This window comes from Garra rufa, chromosome 4 (assembly GCF_049309525.1).
Source record: "Garra rufa chromosome 4, GarRuf1.0, whole genome shotgun sequence".
NCBI classification, from domain to species: domain Eukaryota; kingdom Metazoa; phylum Chordata; class Actinopteri; order Cypriniformes; family Cyprinidae; genus Garra; species Garra rufa.
This window is the reverse complement of record NC_133364.1, coordinates 29890526-29915617: the sequence shown is the minus strand read 5'-3', so window position 1 is coordinate 29915617 and position 25092 is coordinate 29890526. Positions and strand designations below refer to the sequence as shown.

General features: G+C 36.9%; 1 protein-coding gene across 1 annotated transcript in view; it reads left to right on the top strand.

The window, feature by feature from the left end:
• Positions 1–25092, top strand: part of celsr1a (cadherin EGF LAG seven-pass G-type receptor 1a) — a 149181-nt gene that overhangs the window by 44253 nt on the left and 79836 nt on the right. Inside the window, exons 6-7 of the mRNA XM_073837828.1 lie at positions 8175–8263; positions 13166–13246. Coding sequence (XP_073693929.1) covers positions 8175–8263; positions 13166–13246 — 170 coding nt within the window. The remainder of the gene's footprint in view (positions 1–8174; positions 8264–13165; positions 13247–25092) is intronic.

Here is a 25092-nt window from a genome sequence, read left to right as displayed (position 1 = left end):
GCATTGCAGTAGTCCAGCCTGGAAATGACCAGGGCCTGGACGAGGAGTTGTGTAGCATGCTCTGTTAGGAAGGGCCTGATCTTTCTGATGTTGTACAATGCAAACCTGCAAGATCGAGCGGTCTTAGCTATGTGGTCTTTAAAAGTCAGTTGGTTGTCAAAGATAACACCCAGATTTCTGGCTGAAGTTGATGGGGTAATTGTTGATGAACCTAACTGGATGGAGAAGTCATGCTGTAGAGATGGAGTGGCAGGAAAGATAAGGAGTTCCGTCTTTGCTAGATTGAGCTGTAGATGGTGTTCCTTCATCCATGCAGAGATATCCGCTAGGCAACCTGAGATCCGTGCAGCTACCGATGGATCGTCTGGTTTGAAAGAAAGATAGAGCTGTGTGTCATCAGCATAGCAATGGTAGGAGAAGCCATGTGCCTGTATGATGGGGCCCAGAGATGTAGTGTATATGGAGAAGAGGAGAGGTCCAAGAACTGAACCCTGAGGAACCCCAGTGACCAGTTGATGAGTTTTGGATACCTCGCCTCCCCAGGCCACTCTGAAAGACCTACCAGAGAGGTAGGATTTGAACCAGCGAAGTGAAGTCCCTGTAATACCCAGCATTGAGAGGGTGGACAGGAGGATCTGGTGATTCACAGTGTCAAAAGCTGCAGATAGGTCCAGCAAGATGAGTACCGATGATTTGGACTCAGCTTTTGCCGTCCGCAAGGCTTCAGTGACAGACAGTAGCGCAGTCTCAGTTGAATGGCCGCTTCTGAACCCTGATTGGTTAGAGTCCAGTAGATTGTTCTGTGAGAGGAATAAGGATAGCTGGTTGAAAACAGCCCGTTCCAGTGTTTTTGCTATGAATGGAAGGAGGGAGACAGGTCTGTAGTTGTCTATGAGTGAGGAGTTAAGTGTAGGTTTTTTGAGCAGTGGGGTTACCCGGGCCTGCTTAAATGTAGTGGGAAAAGTGCCTGTGAGAAGAGATGTGTTGATGATGTGTGTGAGCGCCGGTAGGATTGTAGGGGAGATTGCTTGGAGAAGGTGTGAGGGGATAGGATCTAAAGGACATGTCGTCGGATGGCTGGAGAGGAAAAGTTTGGTTACTTCTGCCTCCGAGCAAGGACAGAAGGAGAAGTGGGGGGTTCCAGCCGTGATTGTGGTCAATTTTAGTTCCTGTATGTGTGGAGCTGAGAACTTATTATTGATCGATGTAGTTTTGTCTGTAAAAAATGTGGCGAAATCATCAGCTGTTATAGAAGTTGTGGGAGGTGGTGGAGGGGGACAAAGCAGTGTATTAAATGTTTTGAAAAGGTTGCGTGCGTCCGGGGAATTGTTGATCCTGTTGTGGAAGTATGAAGATTTGGCTGTATGTACTTGGGTAGCGAAAGATGAGAGCATAGACCGATACATACTGAGGTCGGATGGATCCTTAGATTTGTGCCATTTTCTCTCAGCTGCCCTAAGTTTGGAACGATGCTCACGAAGAACATCGGATAACCAAGGGGTTGTCGGAGCAGATCGTGCTGGCCTGGAGGAGAGAGGGCATATAGCATCTAGACAGGAGGTAATAGTGGAGCATAAGGTGTCAGTTGCTGCATTAGTGTCCAGGGATGAGAAGTGAGTAGGAGAGGGAAGGGAGGAGGATACTAAAGAAGAAAGATGGGAGTGTGAGAGAGAGCGTAGGTTTCTTCTAAAAGTAACAGGTAGAGGGGTTGGGAGTGCACAAGTAGCAAGATGTAGGTCAAATGTAATGAAGAAGTGGTCAGAGATGTGTAGGGGTTTGACCACAATATTGTCTGAAATACAATTTCGCATGTAAATGAGATCAAGTTGGTTGCCAGATTTATGAGTGCATGTAGTGATAACACGTTGTAGATCAAATGAAGCTAGAAGTGAATTGAAGTCAGCAGCATAGGGTTTGTCAAGGTGAATGTTGAGGTCCCCAAAGACTAGAAGTGGGCTGCCATCCTCTGGAAACGAGGACAGCAGCCCATCCAGCTCTTCTAAGAAGATGCCAAGTTGAGTAGGAGGGCGGTAGATTACCACAATGTGGAGTTCGATAGGAGATGTTACAGTGATTGTATGAGATTCAAATGAACTATAATTGCATAGAGGAGAATGGGTTGAGTATTTCCAGTTGTTAGAAATAAGAAGTCCCGTCCCCCCACCCCTTCCAGTCTGACGAGGGGTGTGAGAGAAGGAAAAGTTATTAGAAAGAGCAGCTGGGGTTGCAGAGTCTTCTGGACGAATCCAGGTCTCAGTCAAGCCTAGAATGCTCAAACCAGATTGCACAGAAAATGCTGAAATGAAGTCAGATTTGTTGACAGCTGATTGACAGTTCCAGAGTCCAACCGTGAAAGAGAAAGGTTCAGTGGAAGAAGTGTCGATAGGACGCAGGTTAGAAATATTGCGTCGACGTGTGCGTGTGATATTAGTGCGGTGTGAAGAGACCACCGGAATGAGTTGGAAACACATGATAGAGGAGGACAGAAAGAAGAGTGAAATAAAGGAGAGGAGTACTTAAGTGCGTTGTCGGTGTCGTTGCTCGGAGAAGTCGCGCAGGAAAAGTCGCAGTCTTTACTCTCGTCGGTCTTCACGCGAGGAGGCTGAACGCTTCCGCTGACGCTTCAGCGTCAGCTGTTCTGACGCAGTTAAATAGACAACCAAACAGTGCTTCAATGATAAAAGCTAGGGACGCCTCCTAGGCTCAGTGAGCCGCGAATGTCTCGCCCGCACGCAAAATGGCTCAATCGAAACTCAAAAAGCAACAGCTTCGCACTTGTAATAGCTCCAGAAGGGAACGATATGACAAAAACAAAAGCTTCCCTTGGCCGTACGCTCAGTTATCAATTTTAATGATTGCAATAAAAACTAGAATTTAAAGCAAAAACAATCGCAGGACAAATAACAGAAGAACACTCCTTTTCTAACAGTGAATAGATGTAAATAAAACAAACGAATAATTAAATAGAACAACAGAGTACTTTAAGAAGCAGCTCAAAATTAATATTAACGAATAAGTGAATAGAAACTACAGAGTGCGTTTTAGAAGCAGCTCAAATTTAATATTAACCAATAAGTAAATAGAAACTACAGAGTGCGTTTTAGAAGCAGCTCAAATTTAATATTAACCAATAAGTAAATAGAAACTACAGAGTGCGTTTTAGAAGCAGCTCAAATTTAATATTAACCAATAAGTAAATAGAAACTACAGAGTGCGTTTTAGAAGCAGCTCAAATTTAATATTAACCAATAAGTAAATAGAAACTACAGAGTGCGTTTTAGAAGCAGCTCAAATTTAATATTAACCAATAAGTAAATAGAAACTACAGAGTGCGTTTTAGAAGCAGCTCAAATTTAATATTAACCAATAAGTAAATAGAAACTACTTTTAGAAGCAGCTCAAATTTAATATTAACCAATAAGTAAATAGAAACTACAGAGTGCGTTTTAGAAGCAGCTCAAATTTAATATTAACCAATAAGTAAATAGAAACTACAGAGTGCGTTTTAGAAGCAGCTCAAATTTAATATTAACCAATAAGTAAATAGAAACTGCAGAGTGCGTTTTAGAAGCAGCTCAAATTTAATATTAACCAATAAGTAAATAGAAACTACAGAGTGCTTAAGAGAACAGCGGCTTAAAATTAATACTTAGGAATAAGTAATTAAACAGAAACGACAAAGTGCTTTTAGCAGCAACTCTAAGTAACGACCGCCTAGTGAAATAGTATTAAAGTAGACACTTACGCGCCGTCGTTCTTTCTCGTCTGAGGACTGAACTCACTTTCCCGCAGTATGGAAAGTAAGCAAACTATTTAAGCAGTATTCTCGCTAGCCACGCCTCCTAGGCTCAGTGAGCCGCGAATGTCTTGCCCGCACGCAAAATGGCTCAATCGAAACTCAAAAAGCAACAGCTTCGCACTTGTAATAGCTCCAGAAGGGAACGATATGACAAAAACAAAAGCTTCCCTTGGCCGTACGCTCAGTTATCAATTTTAATGATTGCAATAAAAACTAGAATTTAAAGCAAAAACAATCGCAGGACAAATAACAGAAGAACACTCCTTTTCTAACAGTGAATAGATGTAAATAAAACAAACGAATAATTAAATAGAACAACAGAGTACTTTAAGAAGCAGCTCAAAATTAATATTAACGAATAAGTGAATAGAAACTACAGAGTGCGTTTTAGAAGCAGCTCAAATTTAATATTAACCAATAAGTAAATAGAAACTACAGAGTGCGTTTTAGAAGCAGCTCAAATTTAATATTAACCAATAAGTAAATAGAAACTACAGAGTGCGTTTTAGAAGCAGCTCAAATTTAATATTAACCAATAAGTAAATAGAAACTACAGAGTGCGTTTTAGAAGCAGCTCAAATTTAATATTAACCAATAAGTAAATAGAAACTACAGAGTGCGTTTTAGAAGCAGCTCAAATTTAATATTAACCAATAAGTAAATAGAAACTACAGAGTGCGTTTTAGAAGCAGCTCAAATTTAATATTAACCAATAAGTAAATAGAAACTACAGAGTGCGTTTTAGAAGCAGCTCAAATTTAATATTAACCAATAAGTAAATAGAAACTGCAGAGTGCGTTTTAGAAGCAGCTCAAATTTAATATTAACCAATAAGTAAATAGAAACTACAGAGTGCTTAAGAGAACAGCGGCTTAAAATTAATACTTAGGAATAAGTAATTAAACAGAAACGACAAAGTGCTTTTAGCAGCAACTCTAAGTAACGACCGCCTAGTGAAATAGTATTAAAGTAGACACTTACGCGCCGTCGTTCTTTCTCGTCTGAGGACTGAACTCACTTTCCCGCAGTATGGAAAGTAAGCAAACTATTTAAGCAGTATTCTCGCTAGCCACGCCTCCTAGGCTCAGTGAGCCGCGAATGTCTCGCCCGCACGCAAAATGGCTCAATCGAAACTCAAAAAGCAACAGCTTCGCACTTGTAATAGCTCCAGAAGGGAACGATATGACAAAAACAAAAGCTTCCCTTGGCCGTACGCTCAGTTATCAATTTTAATGATTGCAATAAAAACTAGAATTTAAAGCAAAAACAATCGCAGGACAAATAACAGAAGAACACTCCTTTTCTAACAGTGAATAGATGTAAATAAAACAAACGAATAATTAAATAGAACAACAGAGTACTTTAAGAAGCAGCTCAAAATTAATATTAACGAATAAGTGAATAGAAACTACAGAGTGCGTTTTAGAAGCAGCTCAAATTTAATATTAACCAATAAGTAAATAGAAACTACAGAGTGCGTTTTAGAAGCAGCTCAAATTTAATATTAACCAATAAGTAAATAGAAACTACAGAGTGCGTTTTAGAAGCAGCTCAAATTTAATATTAACCAATAAGTAAATAGAAACTACAGAGTGCGTTTTAGAAGCAGCTCAAATTTAATATTAACCAATAAGTAAATAGAAACTACAGAGTGCGTTTTAGAAGCAGCTCAAATTTAATATTAACCAATAAGTAAATAGAAACTACAGAGTGCGTTTTAGAAGCAGCTCAAATTTAATATTAACCAATAAGTAAATAGAAACTACAGAGTGCGTTTTAGAAGCAGCTCAAATTTAATATTAACCAATAAGTAAATAGAAACTGCAGAGTGCGTTTTAGAAGCAGCTCAAATTTAATATTAACCAATAAGTAAATAGAAACTACAGAGTGCTTAAGAGAACAGCGGCTTAAAATTAATACTTAGGAATAAGTAATTAAACAGAAACGACAAAGTGCTTTTAGCAGCAACTCTAAGTAACGACCGCCTAGTGAAATAGTATTAAAGTAGACACTTACGCGCCGTCGTTCTTTCTCGTCTGAGGACTGAACTCACTTTCCCCACATAGCATTACTTCCCCACATAGCATTACTCACATAGCATTAATGTAAACAACAAACAATCTTCTATGGCCAGTTTTTCCTTGCAATTCAACTGTAGAGTTTTGGAGAGCATGTTAGCTAAATTGTCAACATGTTTACAGCTAGCTACATGAATAATAACTGTCAGCTTTATGGCACAGACATATGAAGGTAACTCTATCGTCCCCTCGAGTACAGAGGTTTGTTACAACAACAGTAACACACCTTAAGCATGCACAAAAGGACTATGCACTTCCAATATGTTAGCCAAGCGTTCTGGTCTGTATGTCAAATTCACTCTTGGGACAACATCCAGTAGTGTTGACAATATATGCTAACACAAGATGACGTTGTGATACGTTAAACAGCTTGTTTGTGTAGCCATGTGTCACTTACAGAGACAATTGCTCTAGGTTAATGTGTTTACGACAAAGGATTTATAAGTTGTAAAGTGTCCGAACCTTAATGAGGCTATGCAGTGACCCAGATGGTCTTTCCAAATGTTGGAGACACACACACACACACACTCACACACACGTACACACACACTTTAGCTCACAAGTGGTTATAAATAACACAAGATGAGCACAGCCCTAAAATGGGACTGTTGATCTTATAGCACACATAAATCTTTCCCAGACAAAGAGAACAATGCTGTGTCATGCTGTGGAGCCTGTTTTACATGCTGTAACCCATGACACTTGTACTAAAACTGTTCTTTTGACCATTTCAAGGGGGCTGGCCCACCTTTTTTTAGCTTTTCAGTGATCAAAAATCTAAATGAGTATATGGCTTAGGCAGTGTTGCAATTGTTTACCAACGGGGCCACAATGTTCGGTTGTTTATTACTGATTCTTTATGAATACCAATAGAGGCTCCTGCCTTGGGTAAATATTCCTCTAAACCCAAAGTACATTTTTGCTCCCCTGCCCTTTGAATGAACTCCATTGATGAGACAGAATATCTAAACATGATTAATAGTTGTTATGTTAGCAGCTTTGTGCTGTAGCTACTAACTGACTTTATATTGTAGCAGAGGTGACAAAGTCACAATACAAGTAACACCTTCAGCGCATACCACAACATACCGATTGAGCTATATCTGTTTTTATGTTATACTCATAATTGTAACATGTTACCAACTTTTCCAACTTAATATTAACGTAATAATGTTAACATAATTAACATGCAGTGTTAGAAACTAACTAAATGTATTTTAGTAAATTTGTTCAAGGAACTCTGGGTATTAAGACTTGTATGGCCTAATATAACATAAATGATGTCTCTTATTGAAATATGTAGTAGATTTACATTATTTTAAAAATCCACATCGTTATATACATATTTTGGACTGGGGGGGGGGGTTTACGTAGAATGGTTGCACTCGGAATACACAACTTAGAATATATGTTGTCTTTAATGGGTTTTCTACTATATATTTCAGTAAGAGACATAATTTAGGCTATATATACAAGTCTTAATACCCAAGGTTTCCTCTCAGACAGCAAATTTGTTTGAAAAAAGATTCACAGATTTATTTGAGCCCCTATTGCTGTTTTGTCACCGTTCTCAACATAACTCAGTTACTCAGTTAACTTTTAATTAGTTGTATTTAGTGTAACTTTATTTGTTAAATTATAGAAGCCCATTTCTTCTAAATAAAAAATAAAAATATCTCACAATGAAAACTTTTTTTTTTGCAGTTGTGAGTGTACTTCTCGCATTTTGGAATTTTTCTTGTCAGAATTCCATAATACAAACAATTGCGACTTATAAAGTCAGAACAGCAGGATATAAAGTCAGAATTGTGAGATAAACTCGCAATTCTAAGAAAAAAAAGTCAGATTTGTTTCAAAGGTTTCAGTTCAAAGGTTTTTTCTTGCAATTGTGAGTTTATGTCATGCGATACTGAATTTATAACTTGCAAAATCACACACTTCTGAGAAAAAAGTCAGAACTGAGAGTTTATATCCCACAATTCTGACTTAATTTCTCAGAATTGCAAGTTTACATCTCGCAATTCTGACTTTTTAACTCACAATTCTTTGTTTATATCTTACAATTTTAACAAAAAAGTCAGAAGTGCCAGATGTTAACTCGCAATTGTGAGAAAAAAAGTCAGAATTGTTTTATTCAGTGGCGGAAAACGGGCTTATATAATAAACAGCTTAAGTGTAGTTTGTTGCTTTTAGTTAGCAGCTTGTATAGCTAACCATTTTTTCTTAGCTTGAATGTGTTATGTAACTATTTCTCCTGTCATTTAAATTAACATTTTGTTCCTGTCTTTCTCTCCTAGGTGAAGCTAAAACAACTGTTGCACCTTTTGTACCAGGCGGAGTTAGTGATGGCCAATGGCATTCGGTTCAGCTTCACTACTACAACAAGGTAAGACATTAAGTTTCGCATTTAGTTATCGGAATAGAGTTGTTCCTGAAGATTCTCGCTTATTCTGGAAAAACAGAAAAGGTCATGAATGCTGTTTGTTCCCACGATGGTTTTCTTACTTTCTACTTGCATCTGACCTGAGGAAGACAGGAGATTATTTAGCAGTTATCGGATTCTCCATGTTTGAATTGCATTGCATTTCACTCAACTGGAGATTGTTTTCAAATGCTTCCACACCCAAAGGCAACAGCGAGTTAGCACGACATTGCATAATTAAGCCTAAATGTGCTTACTTGCATGTTTTTGCATGCATTGGTTACTCTTCTGCAAGAAGATTACGAGTAGAGTTTATCTAGCATTGCCCTGACCCATGTGACAGTCCCAGAAAGACAATCTACTAACTGGAGGCCACAGGATTCGTGTAAAGCTTCAAAAAAACGAATGCACATGGGTAACAAAAGACACAGTCGTCTTTATTTCTGTCCTGTGATTCTCGACTCTTCCAAGCCCAGAACATCAGAAACTGAATATGCCATTGTGATGTGCCAGAAGTCTTCCTGCTTGTAAGAGATTCCAACTTGAGTTTCATAATCCCGCTTTAAAGATTGTTTTCCACATATTCTTCAAGCATATCCTTGAACTCGTATAAAGTGAGCAGTAGCTGGCGACGGAAACAATGAGGAGGTTTCGAATTTCAAGGGAGACGTTTTAATTCACTGCAAAGAGGCTAATGCAGTTTTTCTGTAATTACGTAAATTGTTGACGATATCTCCGAGTAGTGAATTGTTGGATCTTTCTAAAGATACGACAACAGAAACATTTAAATCTCAGGTGTTAAGCTATTTTAAATTTTACATTGCATTGCTATTGAGTTTTGAACACGCATTTGAGCAAACTGCATATTAAATTACAAGTATTTGTAGTACAAACATGAATGCATCTGGACTTGGCAACCACACAATACATCATGCATCATGTGAGAGAGTTTTGGACCCATATAAGCACCAAAAATCCAGTTTCGTTTGCAGTGTAAATTGTTTCCTATGCAGTATACTATGGTTGTGACTGAGGACATGCTAGTTTGAAGAACTGTTATGTTCAGCCTGAGTTGCTATTGGTGGAACACACACGTTTACAAGGCTCTAAATAAACACAACTCATAGTGGGTGCCGAGAAGGTGTTAGACCACCAGCCAAGTGGGAGTCCCCACACACGCCTGTGTCAAAAATACTCCACCTGCCTCCAACACACACACTCACACACACAGAGTAAAAAGTCACAGGGAGGCCATAGACGCAGCAAGTGTGTGACAGCTTCAGCTGTTGTCGAGTGTGCACTGTGATTTACTATAGTGAATTGTTTAAACACACACACAATGGGCCTTATTTGTCAACCAAACGTAGAAACAAGTGCAGATGATAAGGTTCACGTGTGATTCATGAAACATTTGTATGTTGGCAATTCCATTGTACTAAGGATTGTACGTTGATAAATTTGATGGCTGAAAACAATCGTCATTTCAATATCGCGCCCCTAAAAACACCTTGGTTTAGAAACCTTGGCCCTGGAGATTGTAGCCACCGCTCATGCTCATATTAATAAATTCCAAGATTTCCAATTTTCTCATGTACATTTGTTTCATAAATGACGCCCATTGGCACAGAAGAGCCAGTCTCTGTGAGAATAACCAACAGTAGGGTCACGTTTGGAGTTGGAGGTGAAACTGCCTCGAGCCATGTCTTTGAGTGTGAGAACTGTCAAGAGCAGATATACTGTCCAGATCTAAAGACATTCCTCCACAATCAGTTAATGCTTTCCCTGATTATCACCTCTGCGCAGCGCCAGAGAGAGGCCTGTTGGGATTTCAGAGGATTTCAGATGGAATCTGCTCATACTTTCGCAACCTTTTAAGGTACCGCTGTACTTAAGGGAACTTATAGAAAGACAAAGTGCCTTACTCATACCTAATGCCCAGTGCTGAATTTATGGGGTCAGATGGGGACTAAATAAAAAGCCTGTCAGCAGCTACATACTAGAGTGTATGCTATGTCAAAGAACACTGCAAATACATTTATTTCAAAATGGATGGTGCGTCAAAAGAAAAATGCGTTTGTGAAAGTGATGCTATGTGACCAATTGTTTGTCCAGTAAGCATTTAAGAAAGAATATTATTTAGGTTGCTAGCTATAAAAATGTTGACTGACTTTAACCCACTTGCTTGGCAAAAATCTTACAAACTATTGTGCTGCCATGCCAGTAAGCCAGGAAGACAAAACTGACCACAGAAGAAGACGGTTTATATTAATGCTTGATATAGCACACCTTGTGGCAAAGCTGATAATTACATTTTGACACATTTCGAAACAATATGGCTTCATTGCGTTTGTGTTTTTAGACATCTATCTATGTTTGTGATAATATGTGAATAGATGCTTCACTGATGATTTCATAATAAAGAAGGCAGAAAAGAAAATTTCTAAAATTTTGGGAGGTCATAAACTCTAGATGTTGGCAAATTTCCTCTCAAACAGCAAGATACATTAATATTTATAGATTTTCATTGTATTTTAACAGTGTACAACCAACATTTCACCAATAAATTATTATTAGACAGCATTTTTAGACATTGTTTTGACATATATTCAAGTATTAGTCAAATGAAAATTTAGGCTTTGCCTTTCACACATTATAATAATACTTCAGACAATTGCTGTTTTTACTGTATGCTTGATCAAATATATGCAGTCTTGGTGAGTATAATTAAAATAACCGTACCTACCCCAAACCTTCGACTGATAGGGTATATTATGTGTTTAGTAATGTATGGTAGTATAGCTACATCGGACTATTGAAATCCATGTTCAAATAATTGTGTGCTTCTGTATTTATAGTGACTGCACACGTTGCAGTTCTCACAGTTAATTTCAGACCTTTCAATTTTCCTGCGGCTTAGAACTGGATTCCAGCTTAGTACTCATTACATCCTGGAAATATATTACAGACACTAATCTAAATTCCCAGACATCCCCATATAACTGTAAGTCTTACTCACTTAAGAGTTTCAGCTGTTAAGATATATACAGTGCCTTGCAAAAGTATTCATACCCCTTCATTTTTTTCACATTTTGTTTTGTTGCAGCATTATGTTAAACTGCTTTAAATTAGTTTTACCCCACATCAATTTACACTATGGAGTGTGTGCCTTTCTAAATCATACTCATTCAAAGGAATTTGCCACAGTTTAACTCCACTCGAAGTGTAGTAACATCTAGAAGCAATATGAATGCTCCTGAGCTAAATTTTGAGTGTCCCAGAAAAGGGTATGAATACTTATGCAACGGGATCTTTTCAGTTTTTTTATTTTTAACAAAATTGTACAAATGTTAAACATTTTTTTCTTTGCCATTATGGAGTAGGAAGTGTAGATTGATGTGGGAAAAAAAGTAATTTAAAGTATGAATAATTTTGCAAGGCACTGTATATATATATATATATATATGATTAATTTTAATACTCATAGATGGACAAATAAATGTAGTTTGTCCGTGTGACTTTCCCATTTTTTACAAACATCATGTTCTTATATTTAGACCCCTACAGAGAATTGCTTAGTACCAAGGTGCTTATGTACATACAAAACTGGAAAAGTGCATCATGTACTACAGTAGATATAAACATAAAACCTGATTTACCACAGGCCCAACTGAACTCAATTCAGTTCAACTTGCCTTCATTTCTAAATCATTTTTAGAATGAGATCAAAGCGCAATGGTTTCACTAAGCAGATTAACAGGGTGGCAGTACTTGAGTACGTGCACTTAGTGAGTGAACAGGAGACCACTAGGAAGAAACTAAATGATGAACCATTCTCTGGTTAGCATGCTAAAACAACTTGTCCAGATTGCCTAATAAAACTGTTGCAAAGTATTGAAATTAAAGTGAGTGGATTTAGGGTTTAAAGGCAAGCATGAAGCATGCAGGTCATAGTAAAGGGTGCCAGCGCACATTTAATTTAGCCTACGGATGGGTGTAACGGAAGCAGGCAGGTTTGCTGGGAGGTCATGAACTATAGATGCTGGAAAATGTTCAGATTTAGCTTAAAAAAATCAGTAATAAACACATTTTCTCTGTGAATGAGTTTACTTAACAAAGCATGTTATAACCACAATGAAGAGAAAATTGGTTGCCCTTTTTTGCATTTTGAGATCATTTTTTCTTCAATTTGTCCATGTCACTTAAAAAATGCTTGATTTTAGACACATTCATGCTAAAGCTTTCCTAGCAGAATAAGTTCATCTGACACCAAAGTTCAGTTTGTTTAGTTGGGGTGAAAGCTCTAGAATATCCTCAAAAATGTAGATTATTGTAGTGCACAATGTATGAAGGGATGAAAACTACACATATAATTGTTATCGATAACATTGGCATTAGCATCTTTAGCGTAGCTGCCCCTAGAACTTGATCAAGCATTTTGCCTTGGTGACACATCTAAAAAAAAGTATAGTTTAGCAATTATGTAACAAATATTGATCTCAGTATTTCAGATCGACTCAGATCAAAATTGTACTTAGACATCGAGCTCAGGAATTTACATGAAGGTTTTTTAATTTGATTGAGTCATGAAAACATTTATTAATGGATTGTTTGGTTGCATGCAAATGCAGTTTTGGATGACTAAATATGGACAAAAGTAAAAGAGAGAATTGGGTAGAACTTAACCTGGCTCAGACCAAGCAGTCAAACCAAGTCATTAGTCCTTGGTTGTTCATAGTGGTATATTAGTGCTTTGGGGCTGATTTTACTAGCGTCTGCTGCTGCTATATAAGGGCTTTCAACATCTGTGGGCTTGAAGGGCTTCATCATACATTCTAATTTCCGCTTTCTCTCCCGTGGTCTACGCAGGACAGCCTGCACCTGCTGGACTCCAGTGGGGTGCTGAGCGTCCATCTCTATACCGCCTGGCTGGAGCTCACGCATAAGGAGGTACCGTATCCAGTGACGTAGCGTAGCTCTGCGGTGGCGGTTCCTGCTATCCTTCCGGCCTCAGGGTCCGCATTTACAAAGCGTCTCAGCGTATCAGTTTTGTGCTCAGTTATATAGAGACAAAGGGCAGCATTGGCAGGAGGCAATCAAATCCCAAATCTGCTTATGTAGTTTGAGAAGCTTTGTGAATACAGACCCACATCTTCTTCTCTGACTCCAACAGCTTGTGTCTGTGTCCAAAGAGATTCATTAGTAGGGATGGGAATCTCGAGGAAATTTACGATCAGGCTCAGTTTCCACTTAGTGAGTTTGTTAGTACTTCCTTTAAGAATTATTAGGGATGAAGTAGTGACTGCCATGAATAAGTTAAAAACGGTTCTAACCTATTCGGTCAAGGAGTGTTTTGATTTCAGTAACTAATTAGTTAGTTTGTGAATCAAACCAAACTGGTTTTGCTGTGCCGCTGCTAAAAATACTTGACTACTCATGGAGTTTTGTCTGCATGGTTAGAAGAATGCAGATCTACCGTCTGCAGGATAAATTGGGTTTAAAGAGGTCCAACGGAATTAATCACTTGATATTAACAACTTGTTGCAGAACAAATTGTTTCTACTGATAAATCCTCAATTATATTTGTAATATAATTTTAACTAACTCCCAGTTGTGTGTCAGCACATTGAAAATGTGTTTCCTGTATTCTATGAACACATTTTTAATGTGTGAGAAATGCAGGAAGTTGGATGAAGTGTTGAAATTGAGGCCAACCCAAACGAGACTGATGTATTATGAAGATATCTTCTATTTTTGTCACCATAGTTCAGCTCAGGTAACTACAAGGAATAAGGTTGATAGCTGTAGGAATGTTGCATGTAGTAATATAGTGATCCCTTTCCCATATGGAAAACCAGTGTGTCTCCACCACATAGAAAAGGTGTTGGGATCACCCAGATGTTTTAAACAGGGAAATGGGTCAGGAGAGAGGATGAGAGACACAGCGAGAAAGCACGTCACACCCTGTAGAGGAAGGAAGAATGACATCATGACACTCCGTGCAGCTATACAAAGCTGCTGTTTGTTCAAATCTCTGCATGAAGACAGTACCTATAGAAGACATGACGCAATTGACTGAGTTCTTGTAGCTGACTGAATTTTAGGTTGAGAATTTGTGCAAACCAAACCAAAAGTATTTTCTTACGGTGTGTTCACACTTGTAGATTGGTAGATTTGGTTTGGAACAAAAAAGAAAATGATACATTTGGTCCTGGTCCACTTAGCGTTCAAACTGGCATTTTTGACCGCAAACCAAAAGATACCAAACCTAAAGGCATAGTGATATGGTTACAACCTGATTGGTCAGGTTAAATGCCATATATTTAGTAACGGAACTCACCGATCGCTCTAAACAAAAGGAAAAGGTAAGTCCGACTTAAAGCGACGAATATTGTTGCGTGTATGTGATTTTATTTTACCACCTGCAAACTCACAAAGAGCTCGTAAAAGTGAGCACTTTACCTCCTCGTTACTCTATGTTTGCCCTCTGCTCATTTAGTTTTGGATAACACTGCATCAGTGTTGTTTTTGACAACCATCTTAGATTTAGTCTTAGTCTTCGTCTTTTGGACCAAAATGCTTCTTAGTTTTAGTCAAATTTTAGTCACTTCTATATGTGATAGTTTTAGTCCAATTTTAGTCGAAGAAAAGTCAAAAAGGTTTTAGTCTAGTTTTAGTCGACGAAAAGTCAAAAAGGTTTTAGTCTAGTTTTAGTCAAAAAAAGGCAAAAAATTAGTCTTTTAACAAATTAATGTAGGTCAGTAAGTATTTTGCTGTTGGGTAGTGTCACTTATAAGTTCTGAAAATAGCAGATCTATAGTTCAACACAATGTGAGCTTCCGGATTGACTATTTTCACCAATAATTACAATAATGAAGGAATGTTTTAGAACATAAAAGACAAACAAGGATGGAATGCTAAAACGGCTTGCCATACTAGTATAGCAAAGAGTATTTAATGCTAAAACGGCTTGCCATAGCGTCAGATACTTTTTAAGTTTTAATTGGCATGCACAATAAGCGGAAATGTCATGCATTTTAAACGTCTGACGGACCACCCACTAACATTTTCGTCTATTCTCGTCTCGTCAACGAAAACTCACACACGTCTCGTCATGTTTTAGTCATCAACGAGCCATTTTTATCTCGTCATCGTCTCGTTATCGTCATGAAAAAAAGTGGCGTCAACGAAATGATTTCGTCATCGTCATCGTTGACGAAAACAACACTGCACTGCATGTTCCCTTCGTAAATTCATGTCGCATAGCGTTGCATCTTGTCATTGCTTCTTGTTTATGGTTCTTATAGAAGTATTTGGTCCGTGTTGCATTCATATTTCATTCAAACTGCACCAGAGTTCGTTTAGAAGTGGTCCAAGATCTTTTTTAGCAGTCTCGGTCCGCTTGTTGGTGCGCACCAGGTTCTGATGGCAGAGTTCACACTTACTCAAATGAACTGCACTAACAAAGCAATCGCAGCAGAGTTTGTTTTAATCAAACCTAAAATGAAAAGTGTGAACACACCCTAAATCTTAGTTGTGTAACATAACTGTATGTTATGTTCAGGTGACTAGGTCAAAAACTGTATCTGGGTCACTGTGTCAAAGAGCAAAGGTGGCAGACTTGTAAACGTGTACTTTATGCGTCAACCGAACAACAGGCATTGAGGCTACTTCATGTAGAACATGATTGAAAAGTCATTAAAGAACATGTGAATCTCAGACATGTTCCCCACAGAGCAATGGATTTAGAAAGAATTAGTATGTGACATATACATTAGTGCATTAACAGCACATACACTTCATCCAGTCACTCAGGATAAGTGCGAATGATCTATAGTACAAAATCAGTTGTCCACGTAAAGCTGTTTTTTTGTTGTGTTACCTTCAGTCAGTAGTGACATAATTGGCCCAGTGTATGAGGAGATTAGAGGTGAGTTAGTGTCAAGACGATGAAATGCATGTCAAAGGATTTTTTCAAGAATGGCTGTCGATTTCTACGGTTTGTAGATATTCTTCCGCCCGCTATTCAGCTGTCATTCACTCTAGAAAGCTCTCGCCAGAGGAATGCACTCAAGCAGAATGTACAATGTGGCCTGTTTTACTTGGGAACAGACCGTTATGACCTACTCATTTGTCATACTGTGGTGTATAGAGGTTAGATTCTGAAAGTCTGGCCACTTTCGGAGTACCAATCAATGATTGTACCCATTAGGCTTAGGCATAAGTTTCAGAAGTTGATGTATTTATTTATTTTTCTGTGTCAGGTTTCAGAAGTACTGAACACATCCATCCTTGCATTCTGCTAAAACCCCATTGAATTTAAAACATGTAAATTTAAATTTGAACTTGAGTAATAATGTTTTTGCGCATCATATTTGTTAACCTGAAGCATGCAATTTTTGTGCCTCTAAAAAAATGTTACTTGAAGTAAACATGAACTGAATATACCATTAAAACCTTATTAGAGTTGTGGGTGTATTCACACTTGTCATGTTTGGTGCGACTTCTCTGTTAGTTCGGTTCATTTGAGTAAGTGTGAACGCTGTCATCCAAACCCTAGTGTGCTTTCAGCAAGCGTTAAAAAAATTGGATCTTTGTCCACTTCCAAACAAACTCTGGTGCGGTTTGAATGACATATGAACGCAACACGGACCAAATACTAATACTAGTCAGTTTGCGCAGTGCCACTTTAAAATCGAACAAACCTTTTGTTTGGGGAGTTGGGTGAGTTCCATCACAAAATATATGTCATTCAACCCAACCAATCAGTTTGTGAACGTATCACTATGCCTTTAGGTTCGCTGTCAAAAATGCCACAAATGTGAACACTAAGTGAACCAGGACCAAATATATAATTTAGCTTTTTGGTCCAGACCAAATGAACCAAACAAACCGCCTAAAAGAACACTGCACCAAACATAACTGCAATAATGTTCAATTTCCTATGTAAAGTTTCCTAAACACTCAAACAGATCTGACAGAGTGAAAGTAAATCTTTGTTTGCTTGTAGTTATAATGCTCTGCACTTTTAAGATGAAATATGATTTAAAAAGTAATGATATTTGTTATAATGTAGTAGCTTGGCTTTTCCATAGTGGCCAAGATCCGTTCAACCTTCTTGTAATTCAGAATACATCATAGTTTCGGGCTCTGGTCTACCCAGCTGTAAAGAGTTTTATAATATGACATGAATGTCTTCAGTAACCTGTTTGACGAGAAGTGGACAGCACCTGAAATAAGAGACGCTTTGTACCTGCACACTTTTCCCTCTTAAAGGCAAGTTTTGTGGATTACGCACATAGCACAGGACAAAAGCACACATCCATCTCTAACCGTCTGGAGCACGGCCGAGCATTGATAAATGAGATGTGTTATTGAGACATATGAGTTTGAAAGTGGTCCCCATGTCCCGTAGGCCAGCCGACAACACAGTGCGATGTGTATATCCTGAGGGTGTGTGTGTGTGTGTGTGTGTGTGTGTGTGTGTGTGTGTGTGTGTGAACTAGGGTCAGTTCTTTTGAATTATTCACAGCTCTAGGTTTACACAGCCAGAGGGCGGGTGAGGTAATGCTGTTTGATAGTGAAGGAGATCAGTGCGACAAAGACACCCCCTCCTGTACGACATTCATACACAGACGGATTCTGCCATGACACCTGCTCCAGACACAATTCCTCAGAGACGAGAATGTGTGTGCGTGTGTTTCCTTCTTACAATACAAATGAAAGCATCTTGTAGCACTCAAATAAAAGAATAATAATAATAATAATAATGCTTGTTCAAATTACTTGGTTAAAATGAGCAGAAACAACTAAATTTTTGAAATTGTCTTACCCAACTTATTTCCGTTATGTTCAGTCCACTTAAATTTGTAAAAAAAAAAAAGTGCTGGCAGCTTCGTTGACTTTATGATTCATGCAATGAGTAATAACTGTGCAAATGCCAGCTCTGAGATCAGTTTTCTTTGCTTAACAATACAGTATATGGTATATATTACAACTATGAATGAAATTATCTTTTTCATGCCATTTGTGTTATTGCTAAATGCTTCAAAATTATCGTTAACATGCCAACGTGTGTTTTTGCAAAATAATTAGGAAATAGCTTGTCCAGTGAACCTAATTAAATTAAGTGAATACTTTTCCATGCAATTAGTTCAGATTCATACAACAAGACTAAATCAAGTTCAATAAAACAAAACAAATGTTTTGTTGATCCAACTAAACATTTGTTTAATCGAACATGTTTTAGTCCTGTTGTATGAACCTGAACTAATTGCATGGAGAAGTTTACTTCCACTGAACAAGTTATTGAAAAAATGACACTTGTGTGTTTGTGTTTATATGTATATATTTTACATATAAGAATCATTTTCAGGAGAAAAGCATAAATAAATAAAAATATTTAGTGAACACTGTAAAAAAAACTTTTACTTTTTAAAAATGTATTTTAAGTAAAAATAATAATCAAACCACGTTTTCAACTCTATTTTTATATTTAAATGAACACATGAGAAGACTTAAATATGCTAAATAATAGAATAATTTCATTACTAATTTAATATTAATTATTTAAATAAGAGACACTTGTAGAATCTTTTAAAATATTTATTTTAAATATTTTTTTTTATGTGTTGTCACACAAAGAATGGTTTCAAAATTAATAAAAAGGCAAAAAAGAAAGGGTTAGTTTATCCAAAAATTCAGTTAAAAATTCTGGAAATTATAGGCCTAATTTATAAAGTGTGTGTACACTCAAATTTGATCTTAAAGTGTCCATACACTTAAATCCACGTCAACGCTCATATTCGTAAAAACTGACTTTGATGTGAAAAAGTGTTTAGCGTCACATCAGGGTATAAGCAGACATACACACTTTCTCTTGTCGGAGTACTGCAGGTTTTTGAAAATGTAAGCTATTCTTGCAGCTCACTGTTCTAAATTTAAGGATTTGGATGATGATGGTGAACTTTTATATGTTAATGACAATAATTAGGAGTCTTTTACAAGATAGAGGACTGAAACCATACAGTTGCGCACAAGATCATTTGCGATTCATAGATTTCACATCTGAAAGAGATGTGTACGTACATTCATTCTATGAATCACGCATATTTGAGAGATAAACTTAAGATCAAATTTAGGATGGTTTCTGCACAACAGTTTTAGTTGCGTTGCCATCTATACAGAGTCCGAAAACTCTCAGATTTCATCAAAAATATATTAATTTGTGTTCCCAAGATGAACCAAGGTCTTATGGGTTTGGAATGACATGAGGGTGAGTAATTAATGACAGAATTTTTTTGGGGGGAGGGGGGGGGGGGTAACCCACATTCACAGCTCTGAGAAAGCTGTCATACCTGAATATATTTCCCGAGTAATGCAAAAGTGTAAGATGACTCTATCATCAGTTTTTTCATGGTGTTTTGTAGTTTTGGTGTGTAACCCAATCCGTTGATTGACATTCTGCACTAATCCCTGATAACACAGTTGTCTTCTCATTTAACTGACAGGCCAGTGGCAGCAGCGGCGGATTTATCTGAAAGCTGAGCAGTTTTACCTGAACTCCAGGGCTTCCACACAACCGTTACTGTCAAACCCGAGCTCAATTTGCCCCTCTGGGGAAAACACAAGCCATTTAGAGTCATTTACAGTCGTGTTCTCCTGTACTGACTTGTGTTAGCAGTCGAAACACTGGGAAACACTGTTGTGTAGGTAGACTCGGGGCACGTTCGCATATCGGTGATTGATTTTTAGTCTTGTGCTTGTAGTACACTGGATGGGCTGAACAGTACATGTCCAGAACAGATCATGGGAGAATGTGAAACTTAAGAATCCCGCTCAGAGCAGAAACATTGATGTACCCTTAAGACTGCAATTTTGAGTCCTGTTAATGAGCTATCAAATGTACAATGTACCCAAACAGTGCCAAACATCTCTAGAGCAAGTTTCTCATAGGGTTGTGCCAAGCCTACACTTTTGCTTTACTAATATTATATTGCTGATTATTATTAATAGAGTCTGGTTAGACTCGCGAGGGTGCTTTGTTTTGTTTTGTATGTCTATCTGGAACATCAAACTCGTCGATTTCGAAAGAACATGAAAATCCTGTTTTCCGTGATATGTTTTTTTTTTAAAGCAATTCTTTCTTCATGCTTCCCGCCTGGTCTGTTCGGGTGAAATGAAGGTTTGAGCGAGCCTCTCTGTCTGACCTCATCCTCTGTCAGGAGCTGTTGGGATCAAGTGTGTTGCCATGGCTCCAGCAAACCCTTCGTCCCTAGAGACCCGTGTGTAGAGGTGACGGGAGTTTTCAACACTCCAGAGAGAAAACCTTAGCTGGAGGCCCCTTTTAAAGGAATAGTTCACTCAGAAATGAAAAATCGGTTATCATTTACTCACCCTTGTGTTGTTCCGTTTCCATGCAGTTACACTGAGGGTGTAAGCTTTTGCGAAAGCACAATAATATGATCTATACAACTTCACAACTGTATTAAAAAATTTCATAGCTATATAATACACTGTAAAAAAAAATAATACTTGAACTTAAAATTTCAAGTTGACTGAACTAAAAAAATTTAAGGCAGCGGAGTAACAAATTATATTAAGTTGAAACAACTTTCTGGAAAAAAAAATTATATATATATATATTAAGTTGTTTTAACTTAATATTATTTGTTACCCCGCTGCCTTAAATTTTTTTAGTTCAGTCAACTTGAAATTTTAAGTTACACCTCTGCCTTAAAGAAATTTTAAGGCAGAGGGGTAACAAATTATATTAAGTTGAAACAACTTTCTGAAATATATATATATATATATATATATATATATATATATATATATAGATAGATAGATAGATAGATAGATATAATTCAGAAAGTTGTTTCAACTAAATATCATTTGTTACCCCACTGCCTTAAATTTTTTAGTTCAGTCAACGTGAAATTTTAAGTTACTTAATGTTAATTTAGGTGACAACCAGAATATTTTAGTTGACTAAACTAAACATTTTATGGCAGCGGGGTAACAAATTATTTTAAGTCGAAACAACTACTTTTGTAGGTTAATGTGAGAAACATACTAAAATATAATTAGTTTTTCACAGATATAATATTCTGATTATCTGTGGAAAAACCAGATAATTGAGTCAGAGAGCTGAACTTGAGAACTGACTAGATTTGCAAAGAGTAAATATTGACTGTTGATGAGTTTTTATTCTGGGTGAACTATTCCATTTAAAACACTAGAAAGCTTAGACTCAAACGCTCTTTGACATACATTACAGAATCACTTCATACATTTGTTTGCATTTATATTTAAATACATTTAATCAAATGTTTCTGGTTAGTCAGTAACGTTTTAAAAGGTCAAGCTGATTTCACAGAAGAATTACCCAGAAACCAAAGGAGGGGCTAGAGGGCAGCACCCCGCTTTAACAAATGAATGCACACAGAGGGGGAATTTATTACGGTCGAATTGCGCCTGCAAAAACTATAAGCATTGTTTTAGCATTTCTTTAACAAAAGGTATCGTGCAAATCAGATTATGGCACAAACACACCCATAAATGTAGTTTTCAATGGTCAATTGTATACTATACACAGAAAAAAAAAAAAAAAAAGTGTAGACATAAAATATGTGATATTTTAATGAATTGGATTATTTAATATTTTAATTTTAACAAGCTAAAATTATTAACAATCATTTTCAGTCAATAAAATGAAGCTGATGTAAAACTAAACTAAAATAAAAATACCGGTATTAAACTTTAAAAAAAAGTTTAAGTCGGAATACTAAAATTACTTTAAACTGAAATTAAAATTAAAGCTAAATAGAAATATTAATAGAAAAAGACTAAAGCAGATAACACTTATATTAAAACAAGCTAAAATTAAAACTCAAGATATAAAAAAGATAATTAAAAATATAAATAAATAAAATATATATATAAATATAATATATACATAATAATAGTATTTAAATAATTCTAAAATACGGCTTCATAGGAAAGCATGTGTTTGATTAAGTTCAGAAATAGGAAGTTTATTATTATATAATACCATTATAATAATATATGACCCTGGACCACAAAACCAGTCATAAGGGTCCATCATTTATACATCTGAAAGCTGAATTAATAAGCTTTGCATTAATGTATTGGTTTGTTAGGATAGGACAATATTTTGCCAAAATACAACTATTTGAAAATCTGGAATCTGAGGGTGCAAATAAAATCAGTGTTGAGAAAAGTGTTGAGAAAATGAAGTTCTTAGTAATACATATTACTAATCAAAAATTAAATTTTGATATATTTATGGTAGGATATTTATGAAATATCTCCATGAAACATATATTTAATATCCTAATGGTTTCTGGCATTAAAAAATGATAATTTTGACTCATACAATGTATTTTTGGCTATTGCTACAAATATATATGTGCTACTTAAGACTGGTTTTGTGGTCCAAGGTCACATCTGTGTGATTCAGTGACTGTTAAAATGCAATATCCTCCACCAAAGAGAAATGTAGAGATCTTCATATATTGTTACCATATCAATTTGCCACTAATTTAGACCTGTGAGAAACCCTCATTTCTCTAACATCCGGGTACCACCTTCTCTGCCATGAAACCAAATCCCACATCTGCTATACTGGATAAAATCACCTGCATTTGTCTGCCTCACTGCCATATCACATAGGGGAGAGGTTTGGGTGAATAGCAATAAAAAAAAATCACACTTGAAACACCCCTGACCCAGATTAATTCATAGTAAAACATAAATATGCATTGTTTAAAGTGCAGATGGATGTTGAGGAAGCAGCCTGAGGTGGAAACCTCACACAAGTAGACACCTGTCTTTGTCAGAAGCCAGGGGACGCATGGTATGCAGCCAGACGCTGAGATCAAATATGATTGAGATACAGAGTTAGTAAAACACTAGTAGCTAATATTTTTTGTTAAACAGCTGACGGGAATCTATACTGCACAAAACCTCCAGTATGGCGGTACCTGCCCAAACAGTGCTATCATATGTGCCGGAGGTGTGTGTTTGAAGCCCTGCTTGCTTTCTGTTTTGCCAGTAACATGTGGCATCTAGCCAGAACCCCCAGAGATCTGGAACTACCCCCAACAAACCCTCCACTGCTGAGGTTACCGCCTCACCAGAGCGGTTTGTAGACCTCTGCTGTTTTCACAAAGAAAGAACCGGGGAAAAGTCGATTAACAAGTTCAAAGCAGGATTAGTGATATTTAGGCTAATAGGTTTTAGTCATCAAACATACGTCAGTTATTTGAATTCCACAGTTTTGTTTTTAAGCATTCGAAAAGTGTATTCAAAAATTGTTTGCTCACAGGCCTGGGAAATAGCAAAACTTAGTGGGATTGTGGGTAATGGCGTCTTGTCTCAACACAGCAGTCTTTGTTTAGCTCTTTCGGTCATTTTACACCACGCAAAAGAGCAAACGAGGCTAATCTGACTCAAATTGCACCCGGACGCAAGAGGGTTTAACACTCAAACAAACCCTTAGGAAAGAAACAGTAGTGAGGTCTATCTCAGTTGTTTATCCAAGACAGCTAAGAGTTAAAAGAAGAGCAAATGGAGACTTTGCTGAAGTATCTTGCTTCTTGGATTTTCCTTCAGGACTTTTAACAGTGAGTTTCAACTGTGCTTAGATGTGCAAATGCAAATGTCTACAATCAAAAATCTGAGAACTTAGTACGAACTCAAAATGACAAAAAATGATACAAACTGAGATGATAGCAAAGCTGTGTATGAAAACGTGAATGGCCATAATATGACATAAGTGTATTTCCGGTAGGTAAACATGATCTTTTCTTAATATCCTAATGATTTTTGAATTTCCGCGGTAAAGTAGAGTGGCAATTATTTTATTGAGCTTTATACATTATCTGAAAGCTTTCCATTGATGTATGGTTAGGATCGGACAATATTTGGCGAATATACAACTATCTGAAAATCTGGAATCTGAGAGTGCAAAAAAATCTAAATCTTGAGAAAATTGCCTTTAAAAGTTGTCCAAATGAAGTTCTTAGCAATGCATATTACTAATCAAAAATTACGTTGTGATATATTTACGGTATAGGAAATTTACAAAATATCTTTATGGAACATGATCTTAACATCCTATTGATCCTATTGATATTTCCGCAATAAAGCAGAGTGGCAATTATTTTAACCATATGAATTTGATTGGATTATGAAAAGTGGATGTTACCTACCAGAATGACGAAAAACGTACCTGTGGGAACTTTTTCGCAAGACGTGAAATATGTACCAATAAGTACATATCACAGCAGTTTCCTACAGAAATAGGCGGTAAAACAGTGAGTATTTGTAATTGTTTTTGTACATAGTTATGATTACAGCTCCACAGGTTTCGCTTTCCAGCCATAACAAGCTTGCTTGGTAGCTCAGCTGGCACGAAATTGGACTTGGGATCACTCACGGAAACATGACTCACGATCAGAGAGCTGAAAGTTGAGAGATCGAAAAACAAGCTAAAACTGCATGCTTGCGATTGCGTTTTTACATCACATTCGGTTTTGTTTATACACTGTAAAAAGTTTTCACCAGTTTCAACTTAAAAACTTAAGTTTAGCAGCTGCATTAAAAATTTAAGTTAAATCAACTTTAAAGTACAAGTAATTTCAACTCATAAGTTAAATCAACTTAAAAGTACAAGTCATTTTAACTCATTTTATTGTCATGAGTTTAAAATGTAACTTAAAATGTTAAGGCAGCTGCTGAACTTATGTTTTTAAGTTGAAACTGGTAAAAAC